The following is a 19,141-nucleotide window of genomic DNA, read 5'->3' as shown; positions in this document are numbered from 1 at the left end:
AAAAAAATAAGGACGTCGCATAGGAAAACAAAGAAGAAGACGACAAGGAGAAAACAACATAAAAGAAGTAAAAAAACATAGAAGAGGAAAACGAGGAAGAGGAAGAGGGAGAGAATGAATAGGCAGCGTAGGAAATTAGACGAGGAACAAGAAGGACAAAAAAGGTTAGAAGAGGAAGAAGACAAAAAAACAGGGAAGAGAAAAAACGAGGAAGAGAGAAAGGGAGAAAATAAAACAGTAGAACAGGAAAATGAAGAAGAGAAATGGGAAAATATGGGTAGAAGAGGAAGAAGGCTAAAATAACAAAGAAGGAAAGAAAGAGAGAGAGGAAAAAAAGCAGGGAATTGAACTGGGGAATAGGAAAATGACGAAGATGATTAGAGAAAAAATAAGAAGAATGATAATATGGAATAGAAGGGAAGAACAGAGTTGATGAAGAGATTAAATAACAAGCAGAAGAGTAAAAACGATGGATACAGAGATAATAATAACATGGACGTTGAATATGGAAACGGAAAAGAAGAAGAAGAGAAGACAACAGAAGAGAAGGAAAAAGACAAGGAAGAGAAAAAATGAGGAAGAGAAAAAGGGAGAAAATAAAACAGTGGAACAGGAAAATGAAGAAGAGAAAGGGGAAAATATGGGTAGAAGAGGAAGAAGGCTAGAAAAACAAAGAAGGAAAGAAAGAGAGAGAGAAAAAAGCAGGGAACTGAACTGGGGAATAGGAAAATGACGAAGATGATTAGAGAAAAAAGAAGAAGAATGATAATATGGAGAAGAAGGGAAGAACAGAGTAGATGAAGAGATTAAATAACAAGAAGAAGAGAAATATGGTGGAGTCAGAAATAATAATAATAAGGACGTTGAATAGGAAAACAGAGAAGCAGAAGAAGAGAAAACAACAGAAAAGAAGAAGAAAAACCAGAGAAGAAAAAAAAGAGGAAGAGAAAAAGGGAATGAATAAAACGGAGGAGTAGGTAATTAATCGATGAAGAAGAAGGGCAAAAACGGTTTGAATAGGAAGAAGACAAAAATAAACAATGAAGGCGAAAAGGAGTGAGAGTAATAAGAAGAGAATACAACGGTCGAATAGAAAATGAGGCAGATGAAGAAGAGATAAAAAAGGAGAAGAAGAATAAGGGAGCAAGGGGGAGAGATAGCCACATATTTTGGGAGAAAAGGAGAGAGGTAGGGTGAGAATGAGAGGGGTAGAAGAGGGAGGGAGAGAAGAGAGTGGGAGGGTGAGCACGATATTGAAAATATGTGGCAATATCATAAGTTCAGGGATAAATGACGAATTAAGTGATTAAATGACCAATTAAGGCTAATGAAGATAGAGAATAGTGAAGTACCTGTTCAGTTTCCTCTCCTTCAGCTTTAATGAACGTGGCCTCGTTTGACACGTAGTGAAGTTCCTTCTGTTTACAGATGCCAACTCTTTCTCTGCTTCTTCGGCCTCTTCTCCAATAGAGAGCAACTTAAAGTTCCTTTAGAAAAAGGGCATTTTTAAAATTGCTCCGTAATCCATGTACAGGAAGATCATCCAAGATGAATAGTGTAGGGAGAGAGAAAGCTATCTAAATTGCCAGGGAAATGTAATTTTTCTACAAAGTGTGATGAACCCTGATCAATCTCGAGAAGTTATTCAAATTTGCTCCGTGATCAATGTACAAGAAGATTATTCAAGATAAAGAATTTAGAGAGAAAAAGCTATTTAATTGCCAAGGAAATGTATTTTTTAAAAACCTGTGATGAACCATGATCAATCTCGAAATGTAGAGAAAGTTATTTACATTTGCTGCATAATTAATGTATGGATAGATTATCCAATATAAATAGTTTAGAGAGAGCAAGCTATCCAAATTGCCAAGGAAAATGATTTTTTTGCACATTGTGATGAACCCTGATCAATTTCGAAATGTAGAGAAAATTATTTAAATTTGCTCCGTAAACAATATACAGATGGATTATTCAGATATTAGTAGTTTAGAGAGACAAAGCTTTGAAAATAAAATCTGTCCCCCTGAGACGTGGATTATTCAAATATTAGTCTCGATCAACACAATGTGGATGACAACCAGCAACAATGGGGATGAGGATTCTCAACAATGCTGACAAAATTTGAGACGTTGAAATTTAACAAAATTCGAGAATGGAGAAGAATTGGAGACTACGGTTGAGAGAGAAGAGAGGGGCGGAGGAGAATTGGAGACTGGAGAGTGGAAATTGGAGAATGAGAAGAGAGAATTGGAGACCGAAATTACAGAAATTAGAATGACGTACCTGCGACTCTGCTGTCCGCCGGTGCCGTCGTCGGCCGACACCGCCGTCCACTCCCCGCTGTCCGCCTACTCCACCCGCCACCGTTGCCCGCTCGCCGTTGCCCGCTCCCTTTGGATTCAAACCTTTGAAAATAAAATCGAGGGACATTTCATAAGACATAACTTATGTCTTATGAAATTCGATGCGGATATCGAAAACCGATATCCGCATCCGATATCCGATACCGTCATCTGTCCCCCTGAGACAGGAGACGGATGCCGGTATCGGACGGATGCCGGTATCAGATATCGGCACTGTAACAACCGATATCCGATACCGATATCCAGTATCCGGATATCGGAAAAAACAGATACCAGAAAAATCAATTCCAGTATCCGGTTCAGCATCCGTCCCGATACCGGTATCCGGTACCGGCATCGGGACGGGCGAACACTAGAGCACACTACGAATAGTTTTTGCAATCATTAAGAGACTCCACAGCTAACTTTGCAACTATAACGTTGACCAAATGAGAATGGAGAGGATTGCTGATTATAACTTTAATACAATCGCTGCCAATGAGGTCCAACCATTTTTCCTTTGCCCTTGTGCACAGAAAGTCATTGATAAAATGATGGTATCCTTAGGAGGACTGTACATTTGGAGACGCAGAGCTCAATGAACAAAGAAACCGTCGCGCAGTAAAAACAGAAGCATTAAATGAAGACCATACATCATAGATGACTATAGATGCCAGAAAACTCAATCTAACTCCAAAAGTTTACTTATCAAAAATCTTCCGGGGTGGTGGCCTTGGCAGGACTTGATCGGTCTATGAGCCCCGCCTCCGGGTTGAGCATACCAGGCACCTAGTTTCCATTCGACTAAAGAAAAATGTATAATACGTCTGGTCCAACTAATTTTAGTGCGTCCATTTACTGTTTTCAGCAACCGGAAGCGTTTCATTGATTACCCATCTACCCCCAAATATGGATACCAATAAATATCAGAGGCCGCGTACATACGTCTCAGTCAGCCGAGTCCCTTTCGGGGCCCACCCACCCAACAGAAATCAGAACACCATTCATGAAATATAAAGGCGAGCCTTCATTATAGTAGCGGTTCTGGTCAGGCCATGAAATACTCGTATCTACTCAATAATTTAAAAACAAGGCATAGGCTCCAGAAGTCTTACAACGTAAAGTGGCCTAACCCATATTGCCCACATATATAGATCGATAGCGTCAGAGAAAGCGAGCGAGCGAGCGAGAGAGAGAGAGAGAGAGAGAGAGAGAGAGACAACTCCATTAGCATGGAACAACAGCAGTACGCAGGTTGTACGATGCGCCGCTCTCGCCTTTGGCACATATCTTTCTCAGCGAGCCGAAGCGGGAGAATGTGATCATTGGTTGCGTTATATTTCAAAGCCCCGTCGATGTTGAAGCAGTAAAGACGGCGATGAGGATATCCGTTTCAATCTGCCCACGCCTACGCTCTATCCCGGTAAGTGAACAACCGTCCACTGTCCTTTCCATCATCCGTTCCTCCAGCCCCTTGCACAGAAACTGAAGGAAACTACACACCATGTGACGCACGTTTCTTCCTTATTCCGTCGTCTGTTGTCCGCCCACGAATCTAAGCGGAGCATACGTCTATAAAACTACCGCAGGTGACCCGCTGCAGTGGACTAAAAAGCTGGAAGGAACTGCCTCAGATCGATATCGAGGACCACATGATCGTGCTGCCTGATGAGCCGGACATCGGAAACAAGCAAGGTGAGAACAGCGAGACATATATAAATACATACGTCGCAGCGTTGGCATCATGGCCGGCCATGTCAAGAGACAAACCTCTTTGGGAGATACACATCCTCCCACCGCGGCGGCGGTGCATCGTGTTGAGACTGCACCATGCTCTCGGCGACTGTCTCTCTCTCCTGGCCCTTTTCCTGGCCAGCTGCGACTTAGGCGGGGACTTAAGTGCAGTTATTCCAAGCATCGGGGGGAAGAATGAGGAGGGCTTATTAAGCAGTATGGCGCGTGCTCCTTTGGGAGTTTGTAGGCTTCTCAAGCTTGCCTGGCGCATGCTCCTTTGGGAGTTTGTAGGCTTCTCAAGCTTGCCTGGCGCATGCTTCTCATCTCAGTCTTCGAAGCTAAGTATACGCTGTACAGGATGGAGGATAAGACTTCAATCGCAGGAGGGCTGAGAGTCTACCGCATGCCACGGAAGCTGGCAACTCTTTCGCTATCTATGGATGACATGATCATCGTCAAGAACAAGCTTAACGCGGTAATGATTCCCTCTGCACCGTCAACGTATATGCCTCGGAATTATCGTCGAATGGAGATTATTTTTCTATTTAGGGTACTGTACTAGTGTACTCATCAACTGTCTAATAAACTTCATCCATTATCGTAAACGTCAACGTTAACCGCATAGAACTTTGTAGAATGAACCATTGATGGTGTAGTTGATGGGTTTGCACGAGTGGTTTTCATTTTTCCTCACTTTGGGATTAAATTTTGAGCACTTCGTTGACGTTTCGGTAGGGGTGCAGGCGTTAATGGTGTTGACAAAAGAAACCTCTTTGTTAATGCAGTTGGGAGTGCCGAATCCTTTTCTTTTTTCAATGTTGACAGACTCTCACTGCGATTTGTGTTGTCGCAGAAAGTTAATGACGTGTTCGCGGGTATTGTGACCTACGGAGTTGAGAAATATCTGCGTTTCAAATCCCCCGAGGGTACGATCGTCTTTATTCCATGCAATTAGAATTCTATTATTCGATGTGGCAGACACTTCAATTTTCTCTTTCCACTTTTGTTGACCGCAGATCTCCTTAAGGATCCAGTAATCTCTTTTGGAAGTGCATCGAGTGTAAGAAAACAAGGGGCAAAGGTCATACTTACAAAAGAATCAAAGTTTTCATTGATATGTATTTACTTCTTGCTTTTTATATTGTACTTTTTCAACGTTTTTCTGACTAAAGTTACTCCAATGGACCCATTGTTAGGAATTAATGAATTCTATAAAAGAAGGGCACAGTATTGAGTGGGGAAACATGATCACAAGTCTCTACATACAAATGAAGTTAACGAGCCAGACAAAGGATCCCCTTCAATATATACGTGATGTTAGAGACAAATTTAACAAGAAGAAAAAGTCGAACGAAGCTCTATTATCATTCAAGTTGCATCATTTCTTGCCCGTAAGCGGAGGAATGGTAACTCTAAAAAGCTTGCACAATACTCGCACCAATTTTTTTTTCAATTAATTTAAAAGAATCACGCAGCTTTTCCAAAGTTTTTCAGAACCTTGATTTGGAATGAAACCTCCGCCTTTGTTGCCCTCCCTCGATACAGCTACCGGAACGGTTATACAACAGGATGGTTGTTCATACAACTGTGGGGCTTTCAAACATCATGGGTCCATCAAAACCCATCTCTCTTAAGGGGAACCAAGTGACAAAGATTGGCGTCACGATTAGCAAGTTATCATCGGTAAGTACCTCTTTGTCTCATTTTACTTGGAAAAAATGGGTTGATTTTTTTATGTCTTCTTCCTCCTTTTGTTCGGCAGGGTCTTCAGGTACACATGATATCGTATAATCAAAAAGCATATCTGCAATTTCTCGTTGCCTCTGAAATCATTCCCGATCCTGACCGGTTGTGCATATACGTCGACGAAGCCTTCGTCAGATGAAGGCAAGGATATGAACCAAAACATATTTACCAGGGTCTTTTAATTCAGACTTTAGTGTTGTTTCATTTCTCTTAATATCTCTTATTTCCCATTTACTGCTTTTCATCTTATTTGTCGTAATCAATAAATTATCTTCTTATCAGAGATTGCCGTACCATTTATACGTAATTTGGTCGTCGAATTTGCTTACTACGCCGCTTTTAAAATATTTATGAAAACTTCCCCTTAGTTTCACATTTTATTTAACGACCTCCAATCCTGTATTCACGACTCTTATGACTTGGTCCGACCTTTTCCTTTCAACCCCGAGTTATGTTTTTTCTTCCCTCCCTTTCTAATAACTGTTTCGGAGGAAAGTATCTTATGCGCCAACCTTATTGTCAAATAATGACAGAAACTTACAGACCGTCTAATTTCGTTCAAACCCTAATTCCGCGGGTGTACTGTTTTTTCTCTTATTTTTATTATCTTGATAGTTAATAATACCAGTCAGGTCAAACAGTTGATAGATGTCATGGTTCATTAAATATAACATCCATAAAATATCTCGCTTATATGCATATTTGGATTTACCAATTTCTCTTCATTTTCAGGCAGCTGCACTCAACATGCCCACTGACTGCCCACAAGTGACAGGGAGACTAAATAAGTTGGGCCTAGGTATGTCTGATCGATGCGATCAACTCTATTTATCATGACGGATTTGTCCTAGCATTTTAACCGTTACAGTCGATGTACAGGCAAAGGCATCAAGGGGAGCTGATTCTCCGTGGTCGATAGTATATAGCCCACAAAAAGTTATTGCTTCGTGAACGAACTCATACGGGCCATTCGTGTTATGGCGGCTTACAATTGGTCATCGATTCAAAAGACGCCATTCAAAATATGATTTGACGATCGATGTACAAAAACTTTGTTTAATTTTCCTAGGACTTGAATCATGATGTACTTCGTCCAAAATGAAATTTATAAATATACTTGAATTGAGTGCAACTCTTATACATAAATTCCTAAAACATGATATACTTGGTTACCATTTTAGTACATTTCTTCGGTATTTTCAAAATTGCATATTGCCAGAAAATGTAACAAAATACTTGTAAAGAAAATCTAGCACGTATAAAATATCAAATACTTTCAAACCTTTTTTTATGAAGTAATAGTTCAATATATTAACCTTTAGAACCAGTACTGTATCTTGCCGACCAGAAGGGTGTAACTAGATTGAACTCTGATTAAGGAACAGGTAAAATCTGTATTTTTTTATTGCATACAGCTTTTTTTTCCTGCTGAAGCGGTTATATTGTGAAATTATAGACGTATGCCCAAAATAAATGTATTTATAGTCGAAACAAAAATAAACCAAAAAACACACAATGTAAGGAAGGGTGGGTGTCTCTATTACAGAAGACCTAATCAAGAGATATAGAGACCTACTTGAGTAATGTTCTCCACAAGTATGTGATTTAAATGAGCATGTGCATAATAATAGTCTAACGCCAAAATGAAGCAAAATAATATTATATGGTTGGTCCATAAACTACATTACACTTAAGCTAACAATAAATTAACCTATGACTGTTGTTACACATGATTAGCTATGAAGTATATCAACAGTGACCACTCTCCTAGCTGGATAAAGATGACTCTATAACCATACACAAGAGGATAAGTCAAATGGCTTCCTGTTTTGAAGCATTTCCTTTTTATAAATCCAAATCTATTTCTCCCTTGTCAGGAAAAATATAGAATAGAAGTTATATTTAAGTTTATTCTTACGATATTGAAATTTATATCTCACATTATTATTAACTTCCAGTTTTACTTTCTAATTAATAAATAAAATTGAATCAGACTAATGAAGTAAACTGATTGATTATAATAATTTATACTGTCTTAAAAGAAGTTTTAAAATCAACTTCATTTCTAGAAAGGAGTTTTCAATGAGATGTTTTACCTTAAAAAATTGCATCAGGTCATGTACTATACTCAGGAATGAGCTAAAATCATATCAACATGTAGCCAAGATGCAACATCTAGTGCTAGATAGTTCATCAAATGAGAAAAAAACTCCAACTGTGTATATTTGGTGGCTGACTATGATATTGCCACAAGGAACAAGTGCTCTGGTTTTAATAATAGTCGGGTGAAATCCCTAACGATGTTATTAATGACCCTTACTATTCAAGAAGTTGTCCATGAAATGAATTCAACCTGATCAAATAGGAAGGTTTACAGAACCTAGACTCTTCTTATCACATTACTATGCTCCATCTGTTCTCACTTGAACAGATATGGTACGCACTTTGATTGAGCCAATTATAATTACTTTCACAAAGAATGAGCTGAATATCTAACAATATTAGCTGAACCAACATCTCGAGTAGTGAATGCATGTGTAACATGATGTAGGAGTTGCTCGATGTCATGAGAATTTGGGGAAATGATTAGTATATCGTCACATATATATTAATATAAAGACTAGGTTTTCCGAGTGAGGTTCAATAAAATAAAGTGGTGTCTGTTGTGAATCTTATGAAGCAAAGACACTGGAGATATCTTGCATACTTTTTGAACCATGCTCGAGGAGCTCCTCTCAAAACCTAAAATGGATTTATTCAATTAACAGATAGAATCAGGGTATTATATATCTTTAAATCCTAGAAGTTGCTCTATTTTGATATTTTTGTCGGATTCCCATGAAGAAGTATGTTAAATAAATCTACTTAATGATTCTTTCATTCTCCACTAAAAAAAATTCACCAAAATATTCACTTTGTTGCATGTTTAATCAGGGGACCAAATCTTGTAGTGTAGTCAAAATCTTTTTCCTGGTTGATGCCCTTGGCTACAAGTCTAATTTATATTTATATATTTATGCAATGGCTTATTCCTTTGCCTTTAAGGCCAAGTTGGATTTATGGTATAATAGTTTAGGCTTTGGGGTACCCAACACCATGTTTTTTTAAAAGGCATCAATTTTATTATGTGTGGTCTTCATCTAATTATTGTCCCCGAATGCAAGAGTAAAAGATGTGGGTTCAAGAATACATCTGATTGTTTCTAAGAGTCACAAGCATTGGATGTTGAACTGTAAAAAAATATCTGTTTTGATTTATCTCTTTTCTGACAGTTGTCATCTTTTTTTATTAGAACGTTTTCCAATATCATCCGTTATTGATGATACACATCACTCAAAAGCTTGATTTTATACTTAAAACCTACTTCAGTTGACCAGCCCAAGGTGTGAGAGATTACTTCAGATGATATGTCATTGTTTGTGTTTGAATAGATTATTTAGGCTGAATTTTCTTGTGCTTGGCTAAATGATCAGTGTCTACTAATGAGTCATCAATTCTCACTTTAAATTATGAGATTTCTCTCCCTTATGAGGAGCTGAGTCTGGAAAATTGGACTCAGACTGTTTCCGAATTGAATTTTAATTTATGAGTATATATGAGTGATGATGTGATGTTGAACATCATTTTTAGTGTTGTTGTTACCACTAGGATGATTGTTTGGGATATTATGATTAAGCAGTCCCCGTACTAAATTGATTTTTGAAAAATAGACAAAAGGAAATTATGCTCTTGAAATACTAGATAACGTGAGGCAAAAAATTTACCCGTGTAGAGAGGTAGACATATTTAAAAAGTTGTGCGAAACATAATTTCTGAATGAAACACCATTCAGGTCTTGTATCTAATATAATAAGGGCATAATATCTCAATTAGGGATGACATAAATAACCTAATGTCGTAATATAAATGTAGTGAGATTGCATATGAAAAGGTACTTGATACTGATATTTGTTTTTAAGAACATGTGTTATAAATCTATTTAAAATAAAGCCATATACCTTCAGATTCAACCAAACATTTATTTGGCTAGATATCTTGTTATAACCAGGTAAACCCTATCGTACATAAATGTTTGCCTTATTTATGTCAATCCATTTTATGCATATGGGGACAAGAAAATCTATGTATGATTCCCAGTGTTTTAAATAATGAGTGGATAGTTGAATACTCTCTAACTCAATCAGATTAAAAATATTTTATCTTAGTGCACACTAATGTTCCACATGCTTTTGAAAATTGTAAACATGGATAGAAGATCTCCCTTATTCATTACAATGACATATCTGGGTATATGTGGTAAAATCATGAAGAAAAATAACATAATACATAAAAAAGTGAATGATAAAGAACACATAAATTTACCCAAAAAATCTGAATGAATAATTTTTATAATGTGTTGGAGAAGAGTGGAATGGGATAAAAATGTAATATGCTAGATTTTTAAGTACTACGGGATTAAAACAAAGAATTTTCATTGATATGAGTAGTGGAATATCCAAAATGTTTTATTAAAGCCAGAAGAACTTTGATCTGAAAGATGTGTATGTGACACTTAAGAAAAGCCATGTCCTCCAAAATATACTAGGTGTCTAATTTTGAGGCTTGAGGTAATAAAGCCCATCTGCAAGTGATCATTGTAGAAGGATCTCTTTGGTATTTTCATCCTGCATAAGGTAATAAACAAGATTGCACTCATCAAATTCAAGGCAAATAGGATATGAATGTTTGAAATTCTTGTTGAACCTGCTTCTTGCTTTGCCTTGAAGTTGTTGATAATGTTGATTCTGATTTCCGCTTCTTTGGTACACCGTGTACTGCATTGTTTCTGAAAACTGTTCAAGCTTATGTTTTTTGGAAATGACCGAAATGTGTCATTTACTTTCAAATTAAGCATAACATATTCAAACTTTAAATGATTGAGGTTTGCTTTGATGCTAAAAATTAAGTTAGGGCATTATGTCCATAGCTATTTGCTGATGAGACAATTTTAGTGATCAAGCATTGATTCAAAATATAATATGTATTCATCAATAGAAGAGCTTCCTCTAGTCATGTTAAGGAAGTGTGTTGATGATCTTAACTTACTAGAGCCTAGAATATGATGGAAATATAAGCGGAAATCAAGCCAATCCTACATTCCACATCTCGTTTGATATATTTAATAGAACATATTCATTATAGTGCACATGTAATTCTCATAATGAAATCCACGCATAAATTACCACACTTTGTGAATTATGATCAGCTCAGAATACAAATATCACTTGTCTTGAATCATGTGTTCTAATTATTCCTATTTGAAAGATACTCAAGAAGGGCACCAAAATATGCTAATAGAATAGCACTATCAAGGGTCACTCAAATGATGAGTATGGCCGGTCCCGTAGCCATTAGTGTGGAGATACTAAGGATACATATTGGGTGCACTTTAGAAGAAAGAGTTCAATGAATTGTTCTGTACTAATCCTTGAATGATATTATACCAAGCTGTCAATCTGGTTCATTCACGTCATGATTGTGTAAGTGGTCCTTAGACCTGAGATACCGAAGACATCTTGTGGATCGAAAGTCGTACTTTGATTTTGACGTATGAGTTTCTAATCACAGGATTCTAAATATTCTTAGTTCAAGAGCATAAAGGAGTTCAAGAAGAGAATTAAGTGATCAAGATGATATCGTCCACCCATAGTATAAGAGATGAGAACTCAGGAAGACAATGTGATGAAGTCCCTAGATGTAACACGATGATTGGAATTCATCATTTTGTATTCAATGGATGGGTAATCTCGTAAATGCGTGTTACTTGGAATAATATGTATATGATTTTAGAAAATAATGAGTATTTTAGTCGTCGATTGACCTGAGATGCAATTCAATTAGACGAAATGTGACGGATTTTTGACGCGTTCAAGCTCCCAATGACCCACGTGGTCGGCTCGAAGGGTCGACGTGATGGGGGACGATCTTCGTCCAATATATCCACACCGTCGACATGAACAAACTAATCCAATACCATTATAGATAATGTTCCAACACAATGGTAGTGGCTTAGAACTATATCAAATATAGAAATCACTCGATGACAACACTCAGGGAGATAATAATACTCAAAAAAAGAGGGGAGAATGTAGAACCTGAGTTTGAGGGTGGTCGAAGACCAATGACCTGTGAGTCAAGTTGACCGGAGGCTCGGACTCGCGGGGTCACGTTGATGAAATCTCTGGGTGTCGGTGCGGAAGTTGTTCTAGACAACCAATAGATGAAATAGTGGATAATTAGCAAACCAATGGATCAGCTTGTTGCCTCCTTTGGCAAAGCCTTCAATACAGCATATCGTCGGTAGTAGGAATGGAGCACTCAGAATGTGTATCGCTCTTGATGATCATTAAGCATAGAATGGTGCTGACGTGCGGTGAAGTTCACTAAATCATCCCGCTTGTAAATGATTCTGTGGGGAAAGATTTTTGACAGATATATGCCATGATTATCATTGAAGAAAACCCGCCGATTGAAGTTGCTGAATAAATCCCTCAAGGTAGCTGACGAAAGATCGCTGAGGATCACTCTAGAAGATCACCGTAGATGAAATTTGCCAAAGATGTAGATCGTTGATGAAGATCGTTGAAGAAGATTTCTGGAAGCGATGACTGCTGAAGAAGATCGTTGGAGAAAATCATGATGATTCTGTCAATTTGGGCATGATCAAGTTCCACGATCTTAACTGTAAACGGAACTCTTTTTTTTTTCTGGCATTGACAACAGCGGAGATTTGAAAACAGCTGTGATATCCCTTGGCTACGATCAAGATCTGAACACAGTCCGATTGTCTTATCAGATGAAGAAGGGGGCCACTGGCGGAATAATCGTCATTCTTCTCACAAATCCTGATCACTATGGGGACCCTCGGTGAATCCGATGATGTTTTTTTTTCAAGTAAACATGACACGGTAGCCGATCTGTTAATGATGAATAGCATCCAAATGCTCCGATCCACTAAATCCTTCCACGTACCTCTGATCTGACAAGTCGATATGTTGAGAAAGGAACAAAAGCATTCGAGGGCGCTGAAATAGTGAGTGATGAGTTTATTCACGTGAATCTTATCTAGAGGTCAAACTCTAGGAGAACTAGGTGGGTAACAAGGAAAAGTTATTTCTTTCCTTCGTCGAGAAATTCTTCTTCTTATGCTTCTTCAGAAACAAACACGGGGAATAAAGAATAAGTGCCACTAAAACAAAATGAGATCTGGATTTTTTTTCTTCAACAAGACATGAGCCTCCCACGTCCACCCTTCCTCCTTCCTATAGAGAGGAAGTGGCAGTTGTGTGAGACCCAATGGGGTCCCCCTTTTAAGGGGAAAGCCTATCGGGCTTCCCCTTAAAAGGTATCTTTAAGGGGAGAAGAAGCCCAATAGGGATTTCCTCCCCCTAAAGATGATAGCCAAATCACAATTAAAAATGAAACCACAAGAGGCCGGTACTTGCACAGGAGGGGCCTCCGACAATCCAAAAACAATGAAAAGAAAAGAACACAAAGACGACTCGGCACACTCCAAGACGACGCGACTGTTGCTTCAAGCTTGATAGTGGAAGTGTTGGTTATTCACGTCGGCTCTAGCTCTGCGTAGGGGCTGGCGACGAGTCTGGACACGATTAGCTGGGTGGTCCTCTATCAATCAGAAAATACTTCTGTGATGATTACTGAATGTACTAGTACTAACTTGGATGACCGATTAGGGTTTGACAACTGACCATACCTTAAGTTATCCTAGAAGCGCCAAGTGTATGATGCGCTAAACGTGTGTGCTAACCAATGACAAATAGTTACAATGAGTGGGTTGATACAAACTCCTTTGTATATTCTAGAACACAAGGCGTAGCTTGGCACCTCACAGGTTGGAGATTCAACCTATCAAATGGGTTAACTCAATTCGACATTGATTAATCTATATGATGTTATAGTTAATTAGTTTGGAAGGCCAATAAAGGTTAATGGGCCATTGGAGTCCATGACTAGGCTAATGCATGGGCCTAGAGGGTCCTGCTCAAATGGTCTTTGGACGCTGGAAGTTATACTTAAGTCTAGCAAGTTTTTATGAAAAATACCCACTTAATACCAATCGGAGATGGCCTTGAACAAAATTCACTAAGGCCAGAACTTTTTAGGGGTTTCCCCTTCTTATCCCTTCTCCCCACACCTCTCCACTCCTGATGCGGTCAGGACGGCCTAACAATGACGATGGAGGGTGAATGGAGTTTGAAAAGGTGGAGCAGGAGATTTGACGTGTCGATGATCACGTTGATACTTCTAGAGGCTACACACTTGAGTAGGCTAACTCGTCTCACTCTAAGATCCAAGAAATCACGGTTGAGATCCGTGCACAAGTGCTTCATTTCAATGATTTTGGTGATGTCATTATAATTCATTACAGTATTCTGTTGTCGTTAATTTTGAATTCTTCATCCAGATCTAGGCATCATGAACCCAATAGTGGTATGTTTCCAACCAAGCTCAAGAATCCACTAGGACTATAGGGATGAGAATAAACATAACACTCATACTGATGGGGAAAAACAAAACTTCTTGAATGGGATAATAACTTTTTACAATAGAGGTCTAAAAAAACAGAAAAAGATGAGAGAAGAGAAAAAGATTACCAAAGAAACTAACCAACATGAAGAACCACATTTGGTGCCAACTTCTCACAAAGAGCCTCTTTGTAAGAGGTTATGTTGTCCGCAACACTTCTCCCACTCTCCAACTAGGTAAATCTAACCCTCCAAGGTTCCTCATAGGATTCTCTCAAGAATTCTATCTACAGTTATCTCAGAATTCCTACAAATTTTCCCTCAAGATGAGGCAGATACCTCATTTTATAGAGCTCCTTGTAAGCTTCTAAAAACCTTTCTCTCAAGAATATTTCCACAAATTTCTAGAACAATTGGAAAGACCCACAGGGCTCTTGAAGGATTCTTTAGATTCTATAATAATCTAGAGTCAGAACATTCTAGAAGCATCTAGAGGGATCTAAAAGAATATTGAAGGTTCTAGAAGCATCTAGAAGATTCTAGAAGAGTTTGAGTTTCCTTGAACATAAAACATGAACAAGTCAACCCTCACAAAGTGTCCATGCAATCCCATAATTTTTTGATATATTTCTATTAGAAAAAATATTTTACAGTTTCTCTGGTGGCTCCCTTAAAGATTGGCCTTACTAATGCCTAAGGTGATAGATTCAAAAATAGTGGAATGAAGGAACCCAATAACCTTGTTGATTTATTGTCTGCCACATCTTATAATTTGATTTTTCATTGAAAATCCCATTGTCAAAAATAAAATAATTGTGTGGCGATCCTTTTTCAATTAAATGAACTAGATTTTACCCATTCACAATTGGTAAAATACAGCTCTTCCAAGTGTATTCGTTGTGTTTTCGGCCTCACAAACATCCCACTTCCTTTAGGAACTACAACTTTGACCTGCCCATACGTTATCATTGGTGTTTGATTTGCATATAATCCTATTGCTATAGATTTCCAGGTGTATCCCTCTATAGACATGGATGAAAAGTGGCTCTGGTACCATGAGAAGATCTATGACCTTGGGTGGAGAGAGAAGAGAAAAATGGAATGGAAATAATGGAGAAGGAAGAAGAGGCAGCATAAGTTGTTAGATCATTGCATTCCATTTCTCAGATCATCATGACTAGGTTTATGTAATAAAAAATGTAAATTCATAATAATGAAAATTTTGAATCCTGATTGTTATATTATCATTCTTCATTTGATCTTAAGGGTACATTTAACCCTCACCATGTCTATCTATCTATCTTGTAACCTATTATAATTTGAGCCTCTAATATACAACAAGTATACATGACTATGTATTGAACTGTTGCTACCTACATTGGAAGTTAAATCCAGTTTCTCAATAGCAGGCATACTGGTCGCCGAGTTGAACTCCTGAACATCGGATAACGTGTATATTCCGAAATAAAATAACCAACTAGTTCTGGTCTCACTAATTTGTGGATCTACAGTAATTCGCCTTTATTATTACAATAGCCATATTCCTATAAAAAATATTTATTGATTACACCAACCAAAAGCTCATCATTGATTATCAATCTGTATCTTTGTATTGTACTCCATAAATGAATTTTAACGGCTATATACAGACCCACTGCATGAGCTGCACCGCGTCTAAATCTAACTACTGCCTCTATAATCCTTAATTGAAATTTAAATGTCATTACTCATCATAAAATCGGCTACAGCCTTGGCCTTGGTACCTAGTACAATCATTTCATTTAATCCTTACCCATGCAATGAAGAAGGCATGCACGCCATGTCTTAGTAAAAGGACTTATCATCATGTCAGAAGTCTCAGAACACGAGAGGCCACCGCTGTATTCCAAGTGAATATAGATCGATAAGCTCAGACAGATGAAACAATATGCAGAGAGAGAGAGAAAGATGTGCCATGGAAAAAATATATAGAAGGCAGTTTGTATGATGCGCCGCTCTGTCCTATGGCACACAACTTCCGTAGCGAGCCAAAGCATGAGATGATAATCTTTATCTACTTATCTTTCAAATCCACACGGACATCAGTATAGTTAAATGGGGAATCAAGATGTCCGCTTCAAACTTTCCGCACTGTTAAGAAGATCTTGGTCAATTAGTTAACTTTGAGATGACAGACGGATTGGGAAGCAGCTTAATTAGTGGTTCCTGACTTACCCCGACCTGGAAATGGAAGTCAGAACGAAACCCCTGATCAATTCCCATTTCGCTCCGTCATTCGAATCCATTTAATTCCTTTGTTTTACGAACGACCATTTGACATCCGTTTACCTATAAATATGGCGATGTCTGTCCACAAAACGGTTGCAGCACATCTGATGACTAGTGATTTTGGTCGGTGGTTGACAAGTGATCAAACACAATGTCAACATCCGCGTCTTTCAACATGGTGGTCGCAGGTTCGCGTCTATCCGGTTAGTCATCTGTTTCTACGAAGATCATAATGCTCATGTTTTTTTATGAAAACAAAAAGCAAAAAGGACCGCGCATGTTGACGGATAGCTGCAACAATCCGCGGCACATCGTCAATCCATAACTATAACCCTTCATTTTTTCTTACAAAACTATCTTTTACTGGATAACATTCAACATTCTTCCACCGTATCACCAGAGTCAATCATGGTGTTGAAACCTACGGCTCGGCCTAATCTGTCCCATCCCCTGTCCATTCTGTATCCCATTTTTTATGCAGGATGACAACGGTGCTGTTGTCCGTGCGGGTATCAAGACAATACTTTGATACCAATTTGATGCAGGATCACGACGGTGTCATCGTCGGTGCAGATATCGAGACGATGCTCACCAATGTGATGGTGGATGATGCCTAGGACGACGTCCAGGAGGTACCAAGATGATGCTTGGTTACCTATATAGAGGTGTCAGATGTCGTCTAACAGATAAATTCCCTAAAGGGTATGAACTACGAATGAATAGAATCACCTACGTGGTTGTACTTGTAGGCCCCGACTCATGAGGATGCCAAACTCTGGCTCTGAAGGGTCGTCAGGTGATGATGATGGTGCCCTCTCGAGCCTCATCATAGGAGACAGGCATCTACGATGCCAAACGGAGTCAATCCGTAGGGGCTCGCACGCAACGGACAGGCTCGACCCGTACCGGTAAGATGCTCAATTCTCGTAGTTTTCTCTCACTTTCTCTCTCACCTATCTAGCCCAAGCGCGGTGGAGACATTCGACAATATACTACAAGGAATAATATAACTGATGCAGGACAAGTCAAGAGAAAATTGAACAATTGACTAAGGAGAGGGGTAGGGCGACAAAGGGTGATGGAGGCAGGATGGGCTCGGGTTAGGATGGATAAATCAGACCACAAAATCCACACGATCGGTCACGAAAACTTAAATCCAGTGAGATACTAGTGGTGCAGTCCCCTTCCTCGTCGAGGGTGGGATTACTCTCTTCCACCACTGTGAGGAAAACAAAGCACCAGATTTAAGAATTCCAAATTCACGTTCGCGGGGAAATCTCACGAGAATACCTATTCCACCAGTTGTAGAAATTCCAAGAAATCCAGAAAAAAATCCAACGGCGGTGGACAAATTCTTGCGGAGCACTAGACCGAAAACACTCGACACCAAAGAGTTCATGTGTACCTCTGCACCGGAGTGCGTGAAGAGGTTGCGGGTAATTCTGATCGTGACGAGACTCGGCATTATGGGCGATGTATGGCCCACTGGACGAAGGTTATGGACGTTCCGGGTGTTGAGCGGCCCTGGTTGTGACTCGCACCGGTTGAGGAGCGTGCATGGGTGCGGGTGGTGTCAGCGGACGCAGATAGGCGCGTAGTGTCGGTGATCGCTGTCGGACGTCGCGTGCACAGGATCTTGGAGGCGCCAATGTGCGCAGGCCAGCAGGGTGATTGCCTGTGCGGGCGACGGGCTGGTTGCCTGCGCGGGCGGCTGGCGGGCTGTTTGCGCAGGCGCTGGTTGGATGCTTTTGCGGGCGGCCGACGGGCCGTGTGCGTGAGCGTTGGCTGCTCACCTGCATAGGCAGCTGGCGCAGCTGCGCGGCGGTCGGCAACCCATTTGCACGGGCGCTTTCTGGTCGCTTACGCGAGCGCTGTTTGGTCGCCTGCGCGGGCGGCCGACGGGCCGTTTGCGCGAGCGCTGGCTGGTTTCCTGCGCGGGCACTGGCTGGTTGTCTGCACGGGCGGCCGGCGGGTCATTTTCGCGGGCGCTGGCTGGTCCCCTACGCGGGCGCTGGTTGGTCACCTGCGCGGGCGGCTGGCGTGACTACGCGGGCAGCTGGCGAGGCTTCTTGCGCAGACGGCGTTGGTTGAAGGATCTTCTGCGAACGGCCAAGGGGGCGAGAGAGAATAATGGTAGATGGAGATGGGGAGGGAGAAAGAAAGAAGAAGGGAAGGGATGAAAGGAGAATAAGAGGGTGGACAAGAGAGAGAGAGAGACGGTAGCTGGTGGCGATGACGAAGGCGGCTCCGGCGATGGTGACCTGAAGGAGGGAAGGAGATTGGGGAGGCTAGGGCAAGTGCTCCAAGAAGAGTCTAATAAAAACTAAATTCTTGAATTATGGCCTGCCGAACTGTTTATTGGAACATTGGCCCTATACATATAGGCCTTGGAGAAAAGAGAAAATACAGTTCATAAAAATAAAAATAAAGACGAGCGACGTGGTTTCGTTTCACATCAGGGGGCAGTTCTTGATCTGCCTTTGGTGATGTGTCAGGACGCGTGAAGGGGCATGCATGGGTGGA

General features: G+C 40.0%; 1 protein-coding gene and 1 long non-coding RNA gene across 4 annotated transcripts; one reads left to right on the top strand and one right to left on the bottom strand.

Moving 5' to 3' along the window:
• Positions 1–1,253: 1,253 nt before the first annotated feature.
• LOC144713121 (uncharacterized) lies at positions 1,254–2,384 on the bottom strand. Its single transcript, XR_013583959.1, has 2 exons — positions 2,284–2,384; positions 1,254–1,487 (listed from the first exon to the last, which is right to left on the bottom strand). It is a non-coding gene; the product is annotated as an uncharacterized LOC144713121 (long non-coding RNA).
• Positions 2,385–3,518: 1,134 nt separating this feature from the next.
• Positions 3,519–6,954, top strand: LOC144713246 (wax ester synthase/diacylglycerol acyltransferase 3-like). 3 transcript variants are annotated; one of them, XM_078587775.1, is made up of 9 exons: positions 3,520–3,765; positions 3,932–4,551; positions 4,930–5,002; positions 5,093–5,157; positions 5,273–5,482; positions 5,622–5,759; positions 5,839–5,963; positions 6,555–6,621; positions 6,702–6,954. In XM_078587775.1, exons 2-7 carry the CDS (start codon positions 4,390–4,392, stop codon positions 5,959–5,961), a joined length of 771 nt encoding a protein of 256 aa, XP_078443901.1. In that variant the 5' UTR covers positions 3,520–3,765; positions 3,932–4,389; the 3' UTR covers positions 5,962–5,963; positions 6,555–6,621; positions 6,702–6,954. The 3 variants fall into 3 exon arrangements, with proteins under 3 accessions (XP_078443902.1, XP_078443901.1, XP_078443903.1); XM_078587777.1 differs by lacking the exon at positions 5,273–5,482; XM_078587776.1 differs by lacking the exons at positions 5,839–5,963; positions 6,555–6,621; positions 6,702–6,954 and having other exon boundaries at positions 3,519–3,765; positions 5,563–5,756.
• The last annotated feature ends 12,187 nt before the right edge of the window (positions 6,955–19,141 follow it).

This window comes from Wolffia australiana, chromosome 15 (assembly GCF_029677425.1).
Source record: "Wolffia australiana isolate 7733 chromosome 15, ASM2967742v1".
In the NCBI taxonomy this organism is placed as follows: Eukaryota; Viridiplantae; Streptophyta; class Magnoliopsida; order Alismatales; family Araceae; genus Wolffia; species Wolffia australiana.
Note: the sequence above shows the minus strand (reverse complement) of the source record. Positions and strands in the feature narration are given on the sequence as shown.